General features: G+C 52.4%; 2 protein-coding genes across 4 annotated transcripts; both read left to right on the top strand.

Annotated features, from left to right (window-relative positions):
* The first annotated feature begins 1,282 nt into the window (after positions 1 to 1,282).
* NDUFS2 (NADH:ubiquinone oxidoreductase core subunit S2) lies at positions 1,283 to 10,666 on the top strand. 2 transcript variants are annotated; one of them, XM_017678160.3, is made up of 14 exons: positions 1,285 to 1,725; positions 2,553 to 2,659; positions 5,454 to 5,644; positions 7,152 to 7,272; positions 7,458 to 7,570; positions 7,831 to 7,905; positions 8,068 to 8,145; positions 8,274 to 8,359; positions 8,562 to 8,681; positions 9,352 to 9,481; positions 9,696 to 9,791; positions 9,963 to 10,046; positions 10,182 to 10,239; positions 10,429 to 10,666. In XM_017678160.3, exons 1-14 carry the CDS (start codon positions 1,631 to 1,633, stop codon positions 10,464 to 10,466), a joined length of 1,392 nt encoding a protein of 463 aa, XP_017533649.3. In that variant the 5' UTR covers positions 1,285 to 1,630; the 3' UTR covers positions 10,467 to 10,666. The 2 variants fall into 2 exon arrangements, with proteins under 2 accessions (XP_036879768.2, XP_017533649.3); XM_037023873.2 differs by lacking the exons at positions 9,963 to 10,046; positions 10,182 to 10,239 and having other exon boundaries at positions 1,283 to 1,725.
* Positions 10,667 to 10,819: 153 nt separating this feature from the next.
* FCER1G (Fc epsilon receptor Ig) lies at positions 10,820 to 14,264 on the top strand. Of its 2 annotated transcripts, none has more exons than XM_017678162.3 (5): positions 10,820 to 10,919; positions 13,260 to 13,351; positions 13,511 to 13,546; positions 13,754 to 13,774; positions 13,917 to 14,264. In XM_017678162.3, exons 1-5 carry the CDS (start codon positions 10,904 to 10,906, stop codon positions 13,977 to 13,979), a joined length of 228 nt encoding a protein of 75 aa, XP_017533651.1. In that variant the 5' UTR covers positions 10,820 to 10,903; the 3' UTR covers positions 13,980 to 14,264. The 2 variants fall into 2 exon arrangements, with proteins under 2 accessions (XP_017533651.1, XP_017533650.1); XM_017678161.3 differs by lacking the exon at positions 10,820 to 10,919 and adding an exon at positions 10,997 to 11,341.
* Positions 14,265 to 16,117: the final 1,853 nt, after the last annotated feature.

Genomic DNA, 16,117 nt, shown 5'->3' with positions numbered 1-16,117 from the left:
CTGGTCCTAAGAGGAGGGGGTTGGGGCTGCAGGAGTCAGACAAAGGCTGGGAGACCAGAGGGGCAGGAGCAGGAGGAGCTGTCACCAGGGGACTCTTACTGCCATTTCCACCCCCCATCTGAGATGAGGACAAAGGGGGTGACTAAGCAGCGAGGGACAAAGGGTCTCAGAGTCCCAGCAGCAGTGCGAGTGGGGGTGTTGGCAGCAGGGAGAAGGCACAAAAGCTACAGTGTCCCAGGCAGTCCCCCAGTAGCCCTCACCCCGGTCCCAGCTCAAGTTGCACGCTGGGCCAAGCAGCCCAGACTCTACCCTGACTTCTACCAGGGTGGATTAGGGCAAATGAAGGCAGTCCTCCCCATTATCCTCCTCCACCATCACATCTGCTGGGTTCCAACTATAGAGGGGGAAATGGTCTAGGGAAAGTGGGGGGAGTGCGGGGGACAGGAAGACAGCCTCTGCTGGCTCTGTGGGGGCTGTCCACTCTACCCAGGTTCCAGTCGGTTCCGCAGCCAGGGATATGGCCCCACCCTTTGGGACGGTTCCCATTAGGTCAACTGCTAGGCTGGATGGAAGTCTGGCTCTCTCCTCTTTCTCCACAGCTGAGAATTCTGTCTCTGCCACTCTCAGTCCGTCTGCCCCACCCTGCTGCGCTGCTGGTGGGCTGTGTCCCAGGGACCCGGCCTGGGGGAGATGTGCAAGGCCTCTTTCCAGGCTGGATGGGAGGGACGCAAACGCAGCGGGTGGCCCAGCTCGGGCTGGGCTTGCGGGCAGACGGAGAGAACAGGAACTAGCTTCCAGGGCTGGAAAACTGTCTCTTCCACACAGAATTGGGATTGGGATCGTACTTCTTGGTGGTATTGCTCATCTATGCCGTTAGCTAGGACTGAGGCAGGGTCGGAAAGACATGAGGGAGAAAGAGAGTGACTTAGGATGGAAGTAGTAAGTGACGTATCTCTAAGGGTGCTTCCTGGGTCTGCGACTCGGTGGGTTCTGGAAGCCTGGCAGATATCAGGGTCACCCACAGGGGGCTGCCCCGCTTCCTCGCGGGTGAGTTGGCTCCTGCACATGCCAGCAGCCCCTTCCAATGCTGGTGGCCTTGGCGTCCCACTCTTTTTTCGTTTTGGTTCGGCGGGAGCTCTCAGACCCGCCCGCATCCACTTGGATCGCTTTTCTCTAACCCGTTTAAACCATCTGGAAATTAGCTGGCTCTCCTACGCCGAGTCTTTTGGATGCAGGGGTGGGGAGGTAATTGGCAACCCCAGAAGGGCGGGGTTCGGACTCGAACCGGGAGCGAGAGCGGCCTGCGGCTGAGCGGGCAGCGCGGGGCTCCCGCAGACGGCCTGGCGGGACGGCGCCAAAGCCGGGCTGCCCCTGGCGGAAGCGGCGCGCTTCCCCGGCTCCCGCCGGCGAGGGTCAGCGCGGAGCCGGGGCCGAGCGGAACTCGGCCAACCGTTATTTAGGCGAAAGCGAAGCCGAGGGGCAGAACCCGGATGTGGTCCGGGTCGCAGTCGGCAACCTCGCCAGCTTCCAAGAGGGCGGCTGCGGTGCGGCAATAGGTGCGAGGCGCCCCCGGAGGGGCGCAGGAGGCACTTCCGCCCGGCTCTCCTTCCCGCAGGCTGCGGCGGCTAAGATGGCGGCGCTGAGGGCGCTGTGCGGCCTGTGGGGCGCTGCGGCCCCCGTGCTGCGGCCCGGGGCTGGCGGCCGCGTGCCGACGCAGCCCAGCAGGTGAGACCTAGGCTGACCCTCCCCGCGCTGGCCCAGGGTTGGGGTTTCTCGAGTTCGGGGACCCCGCGGGCCCTGTGACACCCGTCCCCGGACAGAATGACCCAGGCCTGTGACCCCGCGCCCGGGCCCGCGCCCTCGGGCTCCGGGGTGCAGTGGCTTCCGCACCGGCCGAGGGAGGAAAGAGGGTCTCGAGCTCGTTCTGCGCGGGGTGAAAACAGCTGGTGGGGAGACCCCCAACCCCTCACCGTTGGTGATAGTGCCCTGCTGCTTCTCCCAAACCCTGGCATGGGCGGGCTGCGACTGGTGAAAAGTCTCTTTAGGCACTTTAGGGGGTTTAGGAAAACCCTCGCGATGGCTTTAGTGGGGGGACACAAACGAAGACCCCCAGGGCTGACCCCAGTGTATCGCTTTAGTCAAACTTGAGCTGAGCCGGAGGGCCGGCAGGCACCCCACCCCCTTCCGTCTCTCTCTCCCTCTCCCCGCCCCCTCCGGCTTTTCTTGATCCGGTGACCTTGAATAAACACCTTTCTCGCATTCCTATCCACCAGAACGGAAATAGGAATCCGATGGGAATTTCGAGGAGCTTGAAGCCCCAGCCTTGCATGCACAGGGGTGATGGGCGAAGTGATTCTGGGAATAAGTGGTTAGCAGGAATGCAGTGTCTGGGGTCCCGGCTGGTTCTGCCAGAGCTTCGCTAGTTCTGTGTCGGGCACCTGGCATGGAAGAATTCAGCACACCCTTCCCGGGGCCCTCCTGAGAGTGAAGGGGAACAGAGGAACCCAGCACTGGTCAGGCGCTTTGCCTAGGAGCTGTCTTTCACTCCCCAGAGGTTCTCGGCAATGGCAGCCAGATGTGGACTGGGCAGAGCAGCTTGGGAGAGCTGTCATGTACCCCACCAAGGAGACGGCCCACTGGAAGCCTCCACCTTGGAATGGTGAGTGCCTAGGGCCCCTTGTCCCACCCTGCCCCAAGCGGGCATCTCAGCGCTTTTGAGCTCTCTTGTCTTTAGGCAGGTTGGAACCCCATCCTTTTTGCTTTTTTTCATTAGGCAATTTAACAAGCATAATGATGGTGATAACTAGGTATTTGTCCAGGAGAGAAGGGAAGGAAGAACATTCCAGGGGGAAAAGAAAGACTAGGCCACAGCCAGCCCTCAAAGGCCCCTACTAAATTTATATCTTTAGCTTTAGTTTTTTTCAGAGGTTGAGTATTTCCATCTCCCTTACTTGGACAAGGTGGTTTTCCCACTGGCACCTAGATGGAACCTTCCTGAATACAAAACAGTTTTCCCCACCCACACCAGCTCTTCTTTGTGACTTTTCGACTTTAAGTAGCGGCACCTTCATTGCCCTAATCTCTCAGGACTGAAACTTTTTAGTCATCTTTGGCTCTTTTCCCCGCACTCCATGTCTGTGTCCAGTAAGCCAGCAAACCATGCAGACTCTTTTCATGTTTTACCTCTGCTCCTCTCTTCCTTTCTCACTCAGATTTATTTTGTATTAAATCTTGATTATTTCAGGAGTCCCTCCCCTGGGTTCCTGCCACCGATCTAGTCCTCTTCCAGCTCTCCAGTACAGTGTCATACTGTCATCTTCCCCGAACATCATTTTACCACGCCATTCATGCTCTTCCTCAAAAACCTTAAAAGGCTCATCCAGTTACTTTTCAATAATTTAACAATAGCTGCATGCCCACTATGTGCTAAGTGGTTTTGTATGCATTATATCTCTTAGTCTTTACAACAGCCCTGTGAGAGTGGTACTAGTTTTATACCAGTTTGGGGAAATCATGGTGCAGGGAGGTGAAACTTGATTGAGGACACCCAGGCGAATTTGTGCTTGCATCTTTCTGACTCCAGACTCCACAGCGAAGAATTCTGGTTGAAAAGGGAGGCTCTGGTTTCAAATCTCAACTCTCCATTTACCAGTGAATAAAGTACTTAGTTTATAGCGTTGGTGTAAGGATTAAATGAGATAGTAGTAACATAAACCACTTAGTGTAGTGGCTGGACACAGCAAACCCTCCGTAAGTGTCATGGTTAATAGTATCAGTGATCAAACCGCTACCCCCCATTGCCTGCCAACACCGGTCTTCTGCCTCTTGGCAGATAAGGTTCCACAGGTGTTTACTTGTTCCTAAGATTTGCCCTGTGTTGCTTCCACGGCCTGGGGTGCCCTTCTTTTTACCTATTTGAGTCATTCCTTGTATATTTTTTTAATACTTATTTTTATTAAGGTATGATTGATATACACTCTTATGAAGGTTTCACATGAAAAACAATGTGGTTACTACGTTTATCCATATTATCAAGTCCCCACCCACACCCCAATGCAGTCACTGTCCATCAGTGTAGTAAGATGCCACAGATTCACTATGTGCCTTTTCTCTGCTACACTGTTCTCCCCGTGATCCTCCCACACCATGTGTACTAAACACAATACCCCTCAATCCCCTCCGCCCTCCCACACCCGTCCCCTTTGGTAACCACTAGTCCCTTCTTGGAGTCTCCGAGTCTGCTGCTTTTTGTTCCTTCAGTTTTGCTTCATTGTTATACTCCACAAATGAGGGAAATCATTTGGCATTTGTCTTTCTCCACTTGGCTTATTTCACTGAGCATAATGTCCTCCAGCTCCATCCGTGTGGTTGCAAATGGTAGAGTCTGTTTCTTTCTTACTGCCAAATAGTATTCTATTGTGTATATGTACCACATCTTCTTTATCCATTCATCTACTGATGGACACTTAGGTTGCTTCCATATCTTGGCTATTGTAAATAGTGCTGCGATAAACATAGGGGTGCATATGTCTTTTTGAATCTGAGAAGTTATATTCTTTGGGTAAATTCCAAGGAGTGGGATTCCCAGGTCAAATGGTATTTCTATTTTTAGTTTTTTGAGGAACCTCCATATTGCTCTCCACAATGGTTGAACTAGCTTACATTCCCACCAGCAGTGTCGGAGGGTTCGTTCCCCTTTCTCCGCATCCTCACCTCATTCCTTGTATTTTAAGAACCAGCTCAGATCCCACCTCCATGAAGTCTTCACAGTGTTCTTTTCTTCATTTAAATATTGAACAGCTAAGCCACTTGGTGACTTGTGAATTTGACCCATGTTGCTAGTTGCTCACATGTACCTATTTCCCAAATTAATTTACAAGATGTCATTTAGTAGTAGTAAGAATGAAGTGTATACGTTTTCCTGACGTGTTGGCCATTCATCACATGCATCTGGACGGCTGTGTACGGGGTGGTTAAGAGTGTGTGGACCCTGGAGCTGAACCCCCTGGCTTAAATCCTGCCCCAGCCACTTACTGGCTCTGTGAGAAGTCATTTATCGTTTTTGGCTTCAGTTTTGCCGATCAAATGGGAATGATAATTGTGCCTACTACTCAGTGGTTTTATTTATGAGAGTTAAATTAATTAAAATAAGTAAAGTGCTTGGAATAGTGCCTGGCATATAACAGGGTTACATGAATGTTACCTGTTACTGTTTTTAAAAAGGTGTTCTGGGAGACGGGAAGGCTGAGCCTGAGGGTCCCGCGTCAGAGAGTTTTGATCTTATTTGCTTTTTCCCATCTAGTGGTTATTCCTGGTTATGTTGGAGATTAGGAAATTCACAGGGCATGGAACGGTGAGATGGAAGATGTGTAAGGAAAGGCCATGTCCTTGCTGGCTCCCGGGGGTTCTCAAAGGAATTACCATTTGGCTCTGACCTGTTTCCTGCCTCTCAGATGTGGACCCTCCAAAGGAAACTCTGGTGTCGAACCTGACCCTGAACTTTGGGCCCCAGCACCCAGCGGCGCATGGAGTCCTGCGGCTGGTGATGGAACTGAGTGGGGAGATGGTGCGGAAGTGTGACCCTCACATCGGGCTGCTGCACCGAGGCACTGAGAAGCTCATTGAATACAAGACCTATCTGCAGGTGTTGGGGGTGAACAGGGGCCTGCTGGCAGGACCTGGGGCTGTGCTAGCCTGGGACTCGGCCAGTTGAGTGTCCCTAGAACCCCAGGGGAGGAGGGTGTTGAGGTTGGGAGGGTGAGGGGTCACTTGGTTCGAGTCATCTGGATTTGGTCTGTCCAGCACGAGTGCTCTCCTAGCTTTTCCCTGCTGACCTTTGGCTGGCTCCTTTGCCCTTACTCTGGTGCCTCAGTTTCTCTGCTCTTAACACTAGTACGTCAAAGGCAGTGTCCCTGGGGGCAGGACAAGAGGAGAGAGACGTCAGCTCCCTAGGATTAACAGCCGATTCTTGTATCTTCCAGCTGTCTGTTCTCGAAACACTTAGTGAGTCAGTGACCGAGAGGGAGTTTGTGACAGAGCTTGCCGGTTTTAAGAGAACTGACCCACGTGGTATGGGTCAGATTTGAAGCAGTTGGATCTGGGATAGGAATTTGAAGTTTGTGTCACTGTCGTGAAGAAAGGTCTTGATAACAGAGGATGATGGGGTTTAGAACCAAGTGACTAGAATGTGATTTCCCCAGAGAGTGCAGGCAGTGATGGTTTCTGGTCTCAGAGTCCACGGAGTTAACTCTGCAGTATTATCCCACGTCACGATGACATCAGGACAAGAACTGAGTGTCCCAAAACAGGGCATCTTAGCTCCACCTCCTTCCTGGAAGCTGAAATTGGTTCAGCGGAGAGGACAGCTTTCTTGGCATTCTTGGGAAAGAACCGTTTCTACCCGGCCATTCCTACCAGAAACAAATCCCTTCTTCAGTGCTCCGTCTTCCTTAAAGCCTTGACTCCCAGACACTCCTCAGACTGATTACCTTTCTCCTTTACTATCCCAGAGGCACTGTTCTTTGACAGAGGTGTCACTTGGACCAGGGAGCTGTTGGCAGTGGTGTACTGGGGCCGGCGCATACTGGCTCATGAGAACAGATTGTTCCTGTTAAACTTTAAGGAATCTTGTGAGCCAGTTGTTAAACACAGCCATTGTTAAAATCTGAATTATATTAGCTCACGATTGAAACCTGAATTATATTAGCTTACGATTTGATACATTATAGTAAAAACCAATGTAAGAAGTACTCAAACTGATTGCTTTATTTTACTACATTTTACTATGCTGTGCTCTTAAGGTATTTACTTTTATTGTATCAATTTGGTGGAAATACTGTGTGACGGTGTGTTACTCTGCCCAGTGCTGTGTTCAATTATGTAATGTTGGTAGCTTAAAACCAGCCCTGGTAGGAGTATTGTCACCATGGAAACTGGCTGACATGGCAGTGCAGGGTTCCTCCCCACCTCTTCAGAGAGCCAGTTTTTAAACATTTACTTGCACACTGCTGGATATAGGGTTGTTTCATCCTGCCTTGCTAGAGCTCCTGAGCCTGGGAAGGCTTACGTCGCACCAACCTCTGATGCTCACTGAAAGCAGGGCTTCTGCCACCAGCCTGCGAGAGGTGACCCAGGTTCTTCCCTCTCCCCAGGCCCTTCCATACTTTGACCGGCTGGACTATGTGTCCATGATGTGTAACGAACAGGCTTATTCACTGGCTGTGGAGAAGTTGCTCAATATCCAGCCTCCGCCCCGGGCACAGTGGATCCGAGGTACGCCCCACCGCCTTCTCCCTGGGACCCACTGAGAACAGCACCATGCCCTCTCACCCCCCAGTCCCTGTCTAAAGGAGCACTGAGCTCCAGCAGAGCATGCGGACCCCAGACTCTGCCCGACGTTCCCTGTCAGCCTGGATTCTTGGCTTTATTCTTTTCTTCCTGTCTTCACCTCTCTGCAGTGCTGTTTGGAGAAATCACACGGCTTTTGAACCACATTATGGCTGTGACCACACATGCCCTGGACATTGGGGCCATGACTCCTTTCTTCTGGATGTTTGAAGAAAGGGAGAAGGTATGAGGAGGAGGAAAGGATAGGAATAGGGAAGGAGGTAAGGGAAGTGGAGAAAGTATGAATGAGACGAGATTAAAAGGGGAGAGAATATTGGGAGGTCAGGGGGAAGGTATATTTAACCTGGCTTATATTAAGGAAATCTTGTGTCGTGAGAGGTTGGTTGGGCACAGGAAGGCAGGGAGGGGACGGGAGTGGCCCACTATGTTGATGGACTTGGGGTCCCAGGTCTTTGTCGCTAATTACCAGTGTGTCCTATCAAGATGTTTGAGTTCTACGAGCGAGTGTCTGGGGCTCGGATGCATGCTGCCTACGTCCGGCCGGGAGGTGTGCACCAGGTGAGCCGGCTCCCCCAGTCCCTGCCTGTGTCCTTGTGGCCACTGGAGGGCGGTGCTGGCTGAGGGACCCACCGGCCTGCCGCCCTGGGGCGGGGAGGCTGCGCTGGCTCCCCCTAGTGGAAGCTCTGCTGTGCTCACTAGCATCCTTTATGTGGCTTCTAGGACCTACCCCTGGGGCTCATGGATGACATTTACGAGTTTTCTAAGAACTTCTCTCTCCGGGTTGATGAATTGGAGGAGGTAAGACAGGAGTCAGTGGGAAAAATCCTTTTATCCCCAAAAAGGGCTTGTGGGGTTTTAGTCCCCAGTCATAAAGAAATACAGAGGTGTTTGAAGGGTGTTCACATACCAATTTTTTTGGTCAACAGATGCTGACCAACAACAGGATCTGGCGAAATCGGACAGTCGACATTGGGGTTGTGACAGCAGAAGATGCGCTTAACTATGGCTTTAGGTGGGAGGAATAAGACTTCTTTCCTTAGGAGTAAGATTCCAGCCTAGTAGCTTAGCTTCAGGAATGTGTAACACCTTCTTTGCCACACTCAGAGTTTGTGTCCCGTGCCCAGAGTGTGGGGAAGGGAAAAGGGAGACTGGAAGAGAGAACACCTCCTTTTTTGGTTTGTGGAAAGTGATCTTGTTGCCATTATACTCCGCAGTGGGGTGATGCTCCGGGGCTCAGGCATCCAGTGGGACCTGCGAAAGACCCAGCCCTATGACGTTTATGATCAGGTGGAGTTTGATGTTCCTATTGGCTCTCGAGGGGACTGTTATGATAGGTAAGGCCCAGATCCTTTCTCAGCTCACTGTCCAGCTAGTGTCCACATCTAACTTTTCTCTTGGCTACTTTCTTCTTTCCCATACTTTCCACTGTCTTTTGGAGCTCTTGTGTGTGTTAAACTACATTGCTTTTCAAAGCCCTTTGACGGGTGGCATCCAATTTCACCCTTATATTATCCTTATGTCTTAGATAGAACTAATTTGGGCAACATTGTATAGGAGAGAAAGCTGAAGCACAAAGTTAGAGATTTGCCCAGAATTACTCTGTTAGTCATGGTTGAGACTGGAATTCGGATCCAGTGCTCTTTGTAGTGGATTCTAAACTTCAAATTTCGTTCCTGTTCATGGACCCTGAATGAGATTTGCTACTGTTTTCTTTTTAAGTCGATTTGACTCTCACCTGGTCTCTAGTCTGAAAATTGTTTAAGAGGGAAATACTACAGGACATGACGTAGTCTGAGAAAATTAGGTGAGGATTTGGGGAAGGACCCAATGCAAGAATCAGAAGCTCGCAGGTTTATATGGGCGGCCAAGCCAGGCAGGAATGCTCTGTCAGGAGAAAAGGATAGGGAAAGTCGCCTGTCCCTTTTCAGGCCAGCCAAAGGCCTCCTTCCCAGACTCACATCTGGTCCTGACGGCTCCTCTCTTACTGTGTCTCACCTACCTCAGGTACCTGTGTCGGGTGGAGGAGATGCGCCAGTCCCTTCGAATCATCTTACAATGTCTGAACAAGATGCCTCCTGGGGAGATCAAGGTCGATGATGCCAAAGTGTCTCCACCTAAACGAGCAGAGATGAAGGTGGGCTACAAGGAGAGGGAAAATTCTTGTTCAGCGAATTCCTATATAAGATTCTTAGCCTCCCGTAACCTCCTCTCTCATTCTGTGTCTCCTCTGCTCACCGACTGACGTGTAGGCTCTAGTCTTCCTTAGGGTAGAAATTATTTTCTGTGCTGGAGAAGGCCTAGCAGATGTTCGGGTCTGGCTTGTTGATGCCTCTTTGTCTTCTCTCCAGACTTCTATGGAGTCACTGATTCATCACTTTAAGCTGTATACCGAGGGCTACCAAGTTCCACCAGGGGCCACGTACACTGCCATTGAGGCTCCTAAGGTGAGGAGAAAAGGGGAAGGAAAAGAGTGGGACCGGTGAGTGGAGGCAGATGTTCACATAACTGCTTGTTCTTCAGTGAGAGTGAGGACGTGAGGGTGAATAGAAGGGCTTTGTTGGCAGAATAAAATGTCCTTCCTGTTCATGAGACAGCCAACCTTCTTCCTTGGGCAGGGAGAATTTGGGGTGTATTTGGTGTCTGATGGCAGCAGCCGCCCTTATCGATGCAAGATCAAGGCTCCTGGTTTTGCCCACTTGGTAAGAAGCAGCCCCAATAATTCTGACTCTGATAAATGAGTCCAATAATTACTGACCTTGGCTGAGATTTTTATGAACTTTCTTCTTCCACCCTGTTGACCTTGCCTGACACTGTTGCTGTCTCAATCTCTCCAGGCTGGTTTGGACAAGATGTCTAAGGGACACATGTTGGCGGACGTCGTTGCCATCATAGGTATAAGGCCTATTGGGTAGTAGCAGTGTTCTGGACAAAGGGTTTTGGGACTCCAGTTGGGGACAGAAACTCAGCACTTCCTGTTCAGCATACATGGGCATGGACTCAAATTCTCAATTTCCTGGGCACAATAATGAGTTTTGGATCCTTGGTCACACCCCTTTTTTTCTCTTCCCCCTGACCTCCTAGGTACCCAAGATATTGTGTTTGGAGAAGTAGATCGGTGAGCAGGGGAACAGCATTTGATCCCCCTGCCTGTCTGCTTCCTCGGTGGAGCCTGTCCATCATCGGAAATGGGACTGTGTGTGTGTCTGTGTCTGTGTATGTATGTATACATACATGAACACTTAGCTGTCAGGCTTCCTGTGCATGTACTAGAAAAGGAGAAATTATAATAAATGAGCCGTCTTTCGGCCCCATGCCCAAATTTTGGTATATCTTTCTCAGTATTTTCCTTTCACTTTGATGGGAAACTTAAGAATGTTTGTTAACCCTCCGCTTGTTTCTCTTAGACTCTGTTCTTAGCAGTTTTTCCTGTTCATCTCCACCCCCTTCTCTGACTCTTGTCCTTTCCACTTCTCCATTCCCCATTTCCTCTTTTTCCCTCAGTTCACCCCTGTGCAAGCTTTGCTGTCCGCACAATCAGTAAACTCCTCAAATCAGGATGGGGCAAAGTTCAGGTAGGAGGGAAGGGACCCTAGTGGGGTCTTAGGGAATCTCGAGGGATGGTTTATGCCAGTGTATCTCTGAACAGGGCCGGAGTGACATGGTGGATTCAGCCTTTCTCGAGCACCTAGGTCTGCTCTCTGCACGGTAGCAGGGGCTTGGTCACTGAAGAACTGAGGTGTGGCGCCCAAATGCCCCCACTCCCTTAGCTGGCCCTTCCGGGAGCCGCCTGGTGTCTTGGGCAGGAAGGGGAAGGGGCCAAAGCCGGGGGAAGGCGTGGCAGGAAGGAGGGAACTCTGTGGTCTGGGAGACGCTTGCTGAGCACAGCTGCGCCGAGCCCTCGGAGCGTCCGCGCCCCAGCCCGCGGCCCCTCAGCCCCTTGCCAAGATGATTCTAGCAGTGGTTCTGCTTTTACTCCTTTTGGCTGAAAAAGCAGGTGAGAGGGTTTGGTGAGGGACAGTGAACCGGACCAAGGGTGGGAATCAAGGGCATGTGTCTGAGGACTGAGGCACGGACATGGAGGAAGGCTGGCAGCGGGCAGATGGGCACGGAGCTCGCCTGAACAGTGGCCCCCCAGGCTGGGCCTGTTCAGTCCTCATCGGCACACAGCAGTCAGTTCCCTCCTTTCTGTCCTCTTGCTTTTTCGGGATTCGTGCAGGTGTAGACTTCAGGGTGGCAGGGGAGGGGAGTGGTTGACATGACAAGCTGCTCTGGAGAAAAGCCTATCTCCCATGCACAGCATTCACTAGGGCCAGTGGGGTGGGGGTGCTCTTGGTGCTGCCCGCTGGGAGCTGGCTAGTAATATTCACAAAGCCCCTTAAGGGAGGTAGGGGCCTGTCTTTGTGCTTGGAAACGAGGCACGGAGAGTCAAGCAGATTAAATTGCTGCCCCCCCTGACGGGTACCTTTCTGTCAGCGGCTGATAGGAGGGTGGGCTGTGCGGTTCTAGAGACCTCAGCGTCAGCCGAGAGGTGGAGGCAGAAATGGGAAGGTCTCAGCCGCTCTAAGGTTCCAGTTACTCTCTGAGCTCACTTCTTGCTTTCTTTGGGAGGATCTGTGTGTGTGTTGAAGAGGGATGGTTGCCCTTGAGGGCTAGGAGGGGGTTAGTGAAACTTAAGGGCAAAGGGAAATTGAGAGAGGCGGGGAGGAGTTCCACAGCCCAGCTGTGAAGGTGGAGGGAGGGATTACTGCCTCGAGATGGAGCGGGCACTGCGGCGAGAAGGAACAGACAGCAGCTTTGAGAGCAGAAAGCCCGGACTCAGTTCCAGCCCTGCCACGTAACTCCGTGGCCCTGAATGAGTTACTTAGCTTTTCCGAGCCATGGTTTCGTCATCTGTAAAATGGCGATGGTGGTGTTTCCCTCGCAGGGTAGTTTTGAGATTTATGCAATGTTGTGTGTGAGGGTGTCATGGAGTAAAAAGTACTATACGGATAACAGTCACATGTCCTGAGCCCTTCTGATGGGGCCTGGGGCAGATGAGGGCTAGAACTCAGACCCTATTTGATTTTTTTAATTGCACAAAACTGCCTCTCTCAGTGGCCCCGAGTACATGAGTAACAGGGCAGAGTACCCGGAGATGGAACCCATGCTGCTCTGGAGAAAAGCTCCATCTCCCATGACCAGCATCAACTAGGGCCAGTGGGGTGGGGGGTGCTCTTCGTTCTGCCCCCTGGGAGCCTGTGGTCACTGCCCTAAGCCTGAGCTAAGACACGTGCCAGCCTCCTGTGCGGAGCCCTTGGTATCTACAAAGCCTAGGAAAGAAGACACCTTGTTTTTACATGTTTGAAGTATCTTGCGGCAGGACAGAAAGCGAGGAGGCTGCGGCTCGGAGATGACCAATAAAAGAGTTATTAATTGCCTTCCCTCCCTTCCCCAGCTCACATCCTTCCTGTCCAGCCCTCAGCCACAGGTCACAGGACTTACGAGAGACACTCCTGTGGTTTCTTCACTGAAATTTGTCACTGCCTCCCTCATTCTACACCTCTGGGCTGAGGTTTTGGTCTTAGCCCAGTGAGCTCGGATGAGTCCCTTGAGGGCTATGAAGTGCTCAGCGGTGCCTTAGCAGCCCACAGAGCTAAAAGGAGCGGGCTGGGGGCTGGGGGGAGTCTCCGGCTCTCAGCACTTGCAGGGTCCACCACAGCAGAACCCTCCCCACGTCCTGCCCTAGCCCTGCCCTCGGGTGAGGGCGAAGTGGCAGAGGCAGCGTGAACGGAAGGAGGATCCAGAGGAAAAGCACGGGTCTCCCCGGGCAGGCGCCCCTCCAGGCTGTCCTACCTCCCCGGGCCCCCTCCCTTCTCTCTGAGAGCCAGGCCGTCCCCAACGCCCCTGACCCCATGGGCCCCCTCTCCCCCCAGCTGCCCTGGGAGAGCCTCAGCTCTGCTACATCCTGGATGCCATCCTGTTTTTGTACGGCATTGTCCTCACCCTGCTCTACTGTCGGCTCAAGGTGAGGCCGGGGCCGGGGGACGAGGGCTGCGGGGAGGGCTGGGAGGGTGGTGGGAGCCTGGCTTCCACCAGAGGGAACGGTGGGCCTCCCACAAAGTCTGCAGGGAAGGGGGATGGGACACCACGCTCACCTTCACTAACCACCCTTCCCCTGCTCCAGATCCAGGTGCGAAAGGCAGCGATAGCCAGCTATGAGGTACGGCCCGCCCGCCTGGGCGTCCACAGTTTTGCAGCCTCAGGCCTTCTGAGGCTTTGGCCTCGGGTCTGCGGCCTCTGGGAGGGTGTGTGTCTCGGGTGCTGATCTGCTTTGGAGCCCCCACGCACCCCGCCTCATTGCGCACCAATGCTGAGGGCCCCGAAGGAAGTGTGGGTCTCTAATGCTTTGTTCCTTTTCTCTCCACAGAAATCAGATAGTGTTTACACGGTGAGTGAACCTGCCCTGCTGCCACCCCCAGTCCCAGGGGGTCAGCACAAGGGGGTGGGATTTTGAGTGACCTTGGGAAAGGGTGGGATCTGTGGGGGTGATGGGCTCAAGCTCCTGACTCTCCTCTGACCTCCACCCCTAGGGCCTGAGCACCCGGACGCAGGAGACATATGAGACCCTGAAGCACCAGAAACCAGCGCAGTGATTTCAGAACAGATGCCTTGTCCCGGGTTCTCCCAGCCCTCATGGCTGGTATGGCCTATGCCTGCCCACCGTCAGTGCCATCTGACCCTATGCCTGTAACAATGCTGTGCCCCCTGTTAAGAGACGCCAGTGGCTCCTCCTCCCTGTCAAAGACCTACACTCAGATGCTGTTTGTTAGTGTTTACATTCTAATCTCACCCCCTTACCTCACCTTTCTCTTCCGCATCCCCAGCTCCCACTAAACAATGGAAAGCGAGTACAACCAATAAAGCCTGTGCGGACTGGAGTCAGTTCGCTCATTCATCGTGTAGGTATTCAGCCTCCAGTAGGCGCTAAGTTGGATACTGAAGATGACGTTTTGAGTAAGGTAGACTTGGTTCCTGCCTTAGACAGCTGACAGTCTGATAGACTTTGGGGCTATTTTGCTTGACTGAAGGATGGATGCTGGCTGCAAACTGGTGGAAGGAGGAGCTCCTGACCCCAGGCTCTCCAGCATGGAGCTGGAGCAGGCAGTCATGTGTTGGGATTCTAGGCACAATTCAGAGAATTTCAGACCTAAGAAATGACTCTGCATCCAGCCTGGTTTTCTGTGTCTGAACCGTGGCAATGGAACCAAGGTTGGGTTGTGGAGAAGCCTGGCTGTCTGACACCAAACTGTCACCAATCCGGATCAGAGTGGGCTTCGGGCAGCAGCGTAGGGGCAGCTCACAGTGTACATGCATGTGGATATCCGCAGAGCTGCAAACCCAATACTCAGAAGGGCTGGTGTGACGAAGGCTTGTGTGAGGCTCCTGGGAAGGCTGTGGAAAGAGTGAGTTTTTAGTGGGTTCAGGGGCAAGAGAGATCTTAGAGGGCCAGGCAGGGGTTGGAGGCGGGTAAAGCAAAGGGGAACAAGTTGGGTCTGGATGGGGTGTCAGGGTGGGAGGGTGTGGGTGGGGGGTGAAGGAATGCCCCTTGTCAGTGTCTGTCCTGTTTCTAGCTCTGCCTGGAGGCAGAATTTCCTGGAAGTATTTGAACCCCGTCAGATGCTGCCAGTCCCATGTCTGGCCCAGCAACCCTGTCAGAAGGCCTCTAGCATCCCCTGGCAAGTCCCCTGCTGGGTAATTCTTTACACTGCATAATGCTTCACATTTTTCAATGTGTTTCCCAGCTCTTCGTGCCATTTGTTCTGCTCACTAGCCCTGTGAGAAATTCAGGCTCTCTGAAATTAATTAACCCGTCCAACGTTATCTTGCAAGTGACAGACTGAGATCTCTTTGTCCCTGAGTACTTCTGGGCATGAGAAAAACACAGATACAGGGGAGGAAAGTAATTCTCAGTGCTGAAAGTCTTGAAGGCCAGGCTAAAGAGGTTGATCAATATAGAGAAGAAAATGGAGTCACCTCTGGTGTCTGGGAAAAGGTGATTTCAGATGAACTAGAAGAAATGAGTCAGGGTAGGGCAGTAAGTGCTTTAAAGGTAAAGTGGAAATAAACTTTATCTGGGAAGTACCTCCTTTTCCCTTGCCCTACGTTTTGGGATTGTGAATCTCTTGCATCAGCCCAGCCTGATTTTCATTCCATTTTGATTTAATCCAGGCATCACAGTTCCTAGAGTGTCTCTAGTCCCACACCCACCAAGTTGGAGACCTGTCAGGTCTTTAACTGACTGTCATGCCTACTAGTTCACAGCTCTGAGATGGCTAGTAGGCCAGATCTGTGGGTAGCACCCAGACAGTGGTGGGCCAGAGGCTTGGAATGGGTGTTCCCCAGGCAGAAGGTCTAGGTGAGAGGTTTTGAGTGTGAAGGATTAGAGCACTTTTGAGGAGAAGATTGAACCCAGGCCTTTTAACTGTAGCATCGGGGGAAGCACAGTGTTCCCCTGGCTTAGGAGGGAATTGAGAGTGACATTTTTGGGTTCACTTTTGGGAAGCTTTCTCCTGTTCATAGAATGAGCAAGAGGATATTCCGAGGGGCCCCCTGATTTCCTGGGACCTCCAGGAGTCTAGGGATTCAGCTTATGAATCTTTCCTATTGTCCACAGTTCCACGTGCAATGAAGAGGCTCTTTAGTCTCAACTACAGAGCCGCTCTCAGGCTCATGGGAAGAGTCCTTGGGTTCGGAGAAGAGTCGCAGGCACGCACCTTGTTCCCTCCGCCTC

The sequence above is a fragment of the Manis javanica genome, chromosome 14, assembly GCF_040802235.1.
Source record: "Manis javanica isolate MJ-LG chromosome 14, MJ_LKY, whole genome shotgun sequence".
Classification (NCBI taxonomy): domain Eukaryota; kingdom Metazoa; phylum Chordata; class Mammalia; order Pholidota; family Manidae; genus Manis; species Manis javanica.
The sequence above is the reverse complement of the archived record's forward strand: the minus strand, read 5'-3'. Positions and strand labels throughout refer to the sequence as shown.

Bases quoted from the DNA above. Each gene is read 5' to 3' on its own strand.
- NDUFS2 (XM_017678160.3), top strand. From the start codon at position 1,631: ATGGCGGCGCTGAGGGCGCTGTGCGGCCTGTGGGGCGCTGCGGCCCCC. The intron at 2,660-5,453 runs GTGAGTGCCTAG...CCTGCCTCTCAG, and splicing joins GAAGCCTCCACCTTGGAATG to ATGTGGACCCTCCAAAGGAA. The intron at 9,792-9,962 runs GTGAGGAGAAAA...TTCCTTGGGCAG, and splicing joins CTGCCATTGAGGCTCCTAAG to GGAGAATTTGGGGTGTATTT.
- FCER1G (XM_017678161.3), top strand. From the start codon at position 11,293: ATGATTCTAGCAGTGGTTCTGCTTTTACTCCTTTTGGCTGAAAAAGCA. The intron at 13,352-13,510 runs GTGAGGCCGGGG...CCCCTGCTCCAG, and splicing joins TGCTCTACTGTCGGCTCAAG to ATCCAGGTGCGAAAGGCAGC. The intron at 13,775-13,916 runs GTGAGTGAACCT...CTCCACCCCTAG, and splicing joins AATCAGATAGTGTTTACACG to GGCCTGAGCACCCGGACGCA.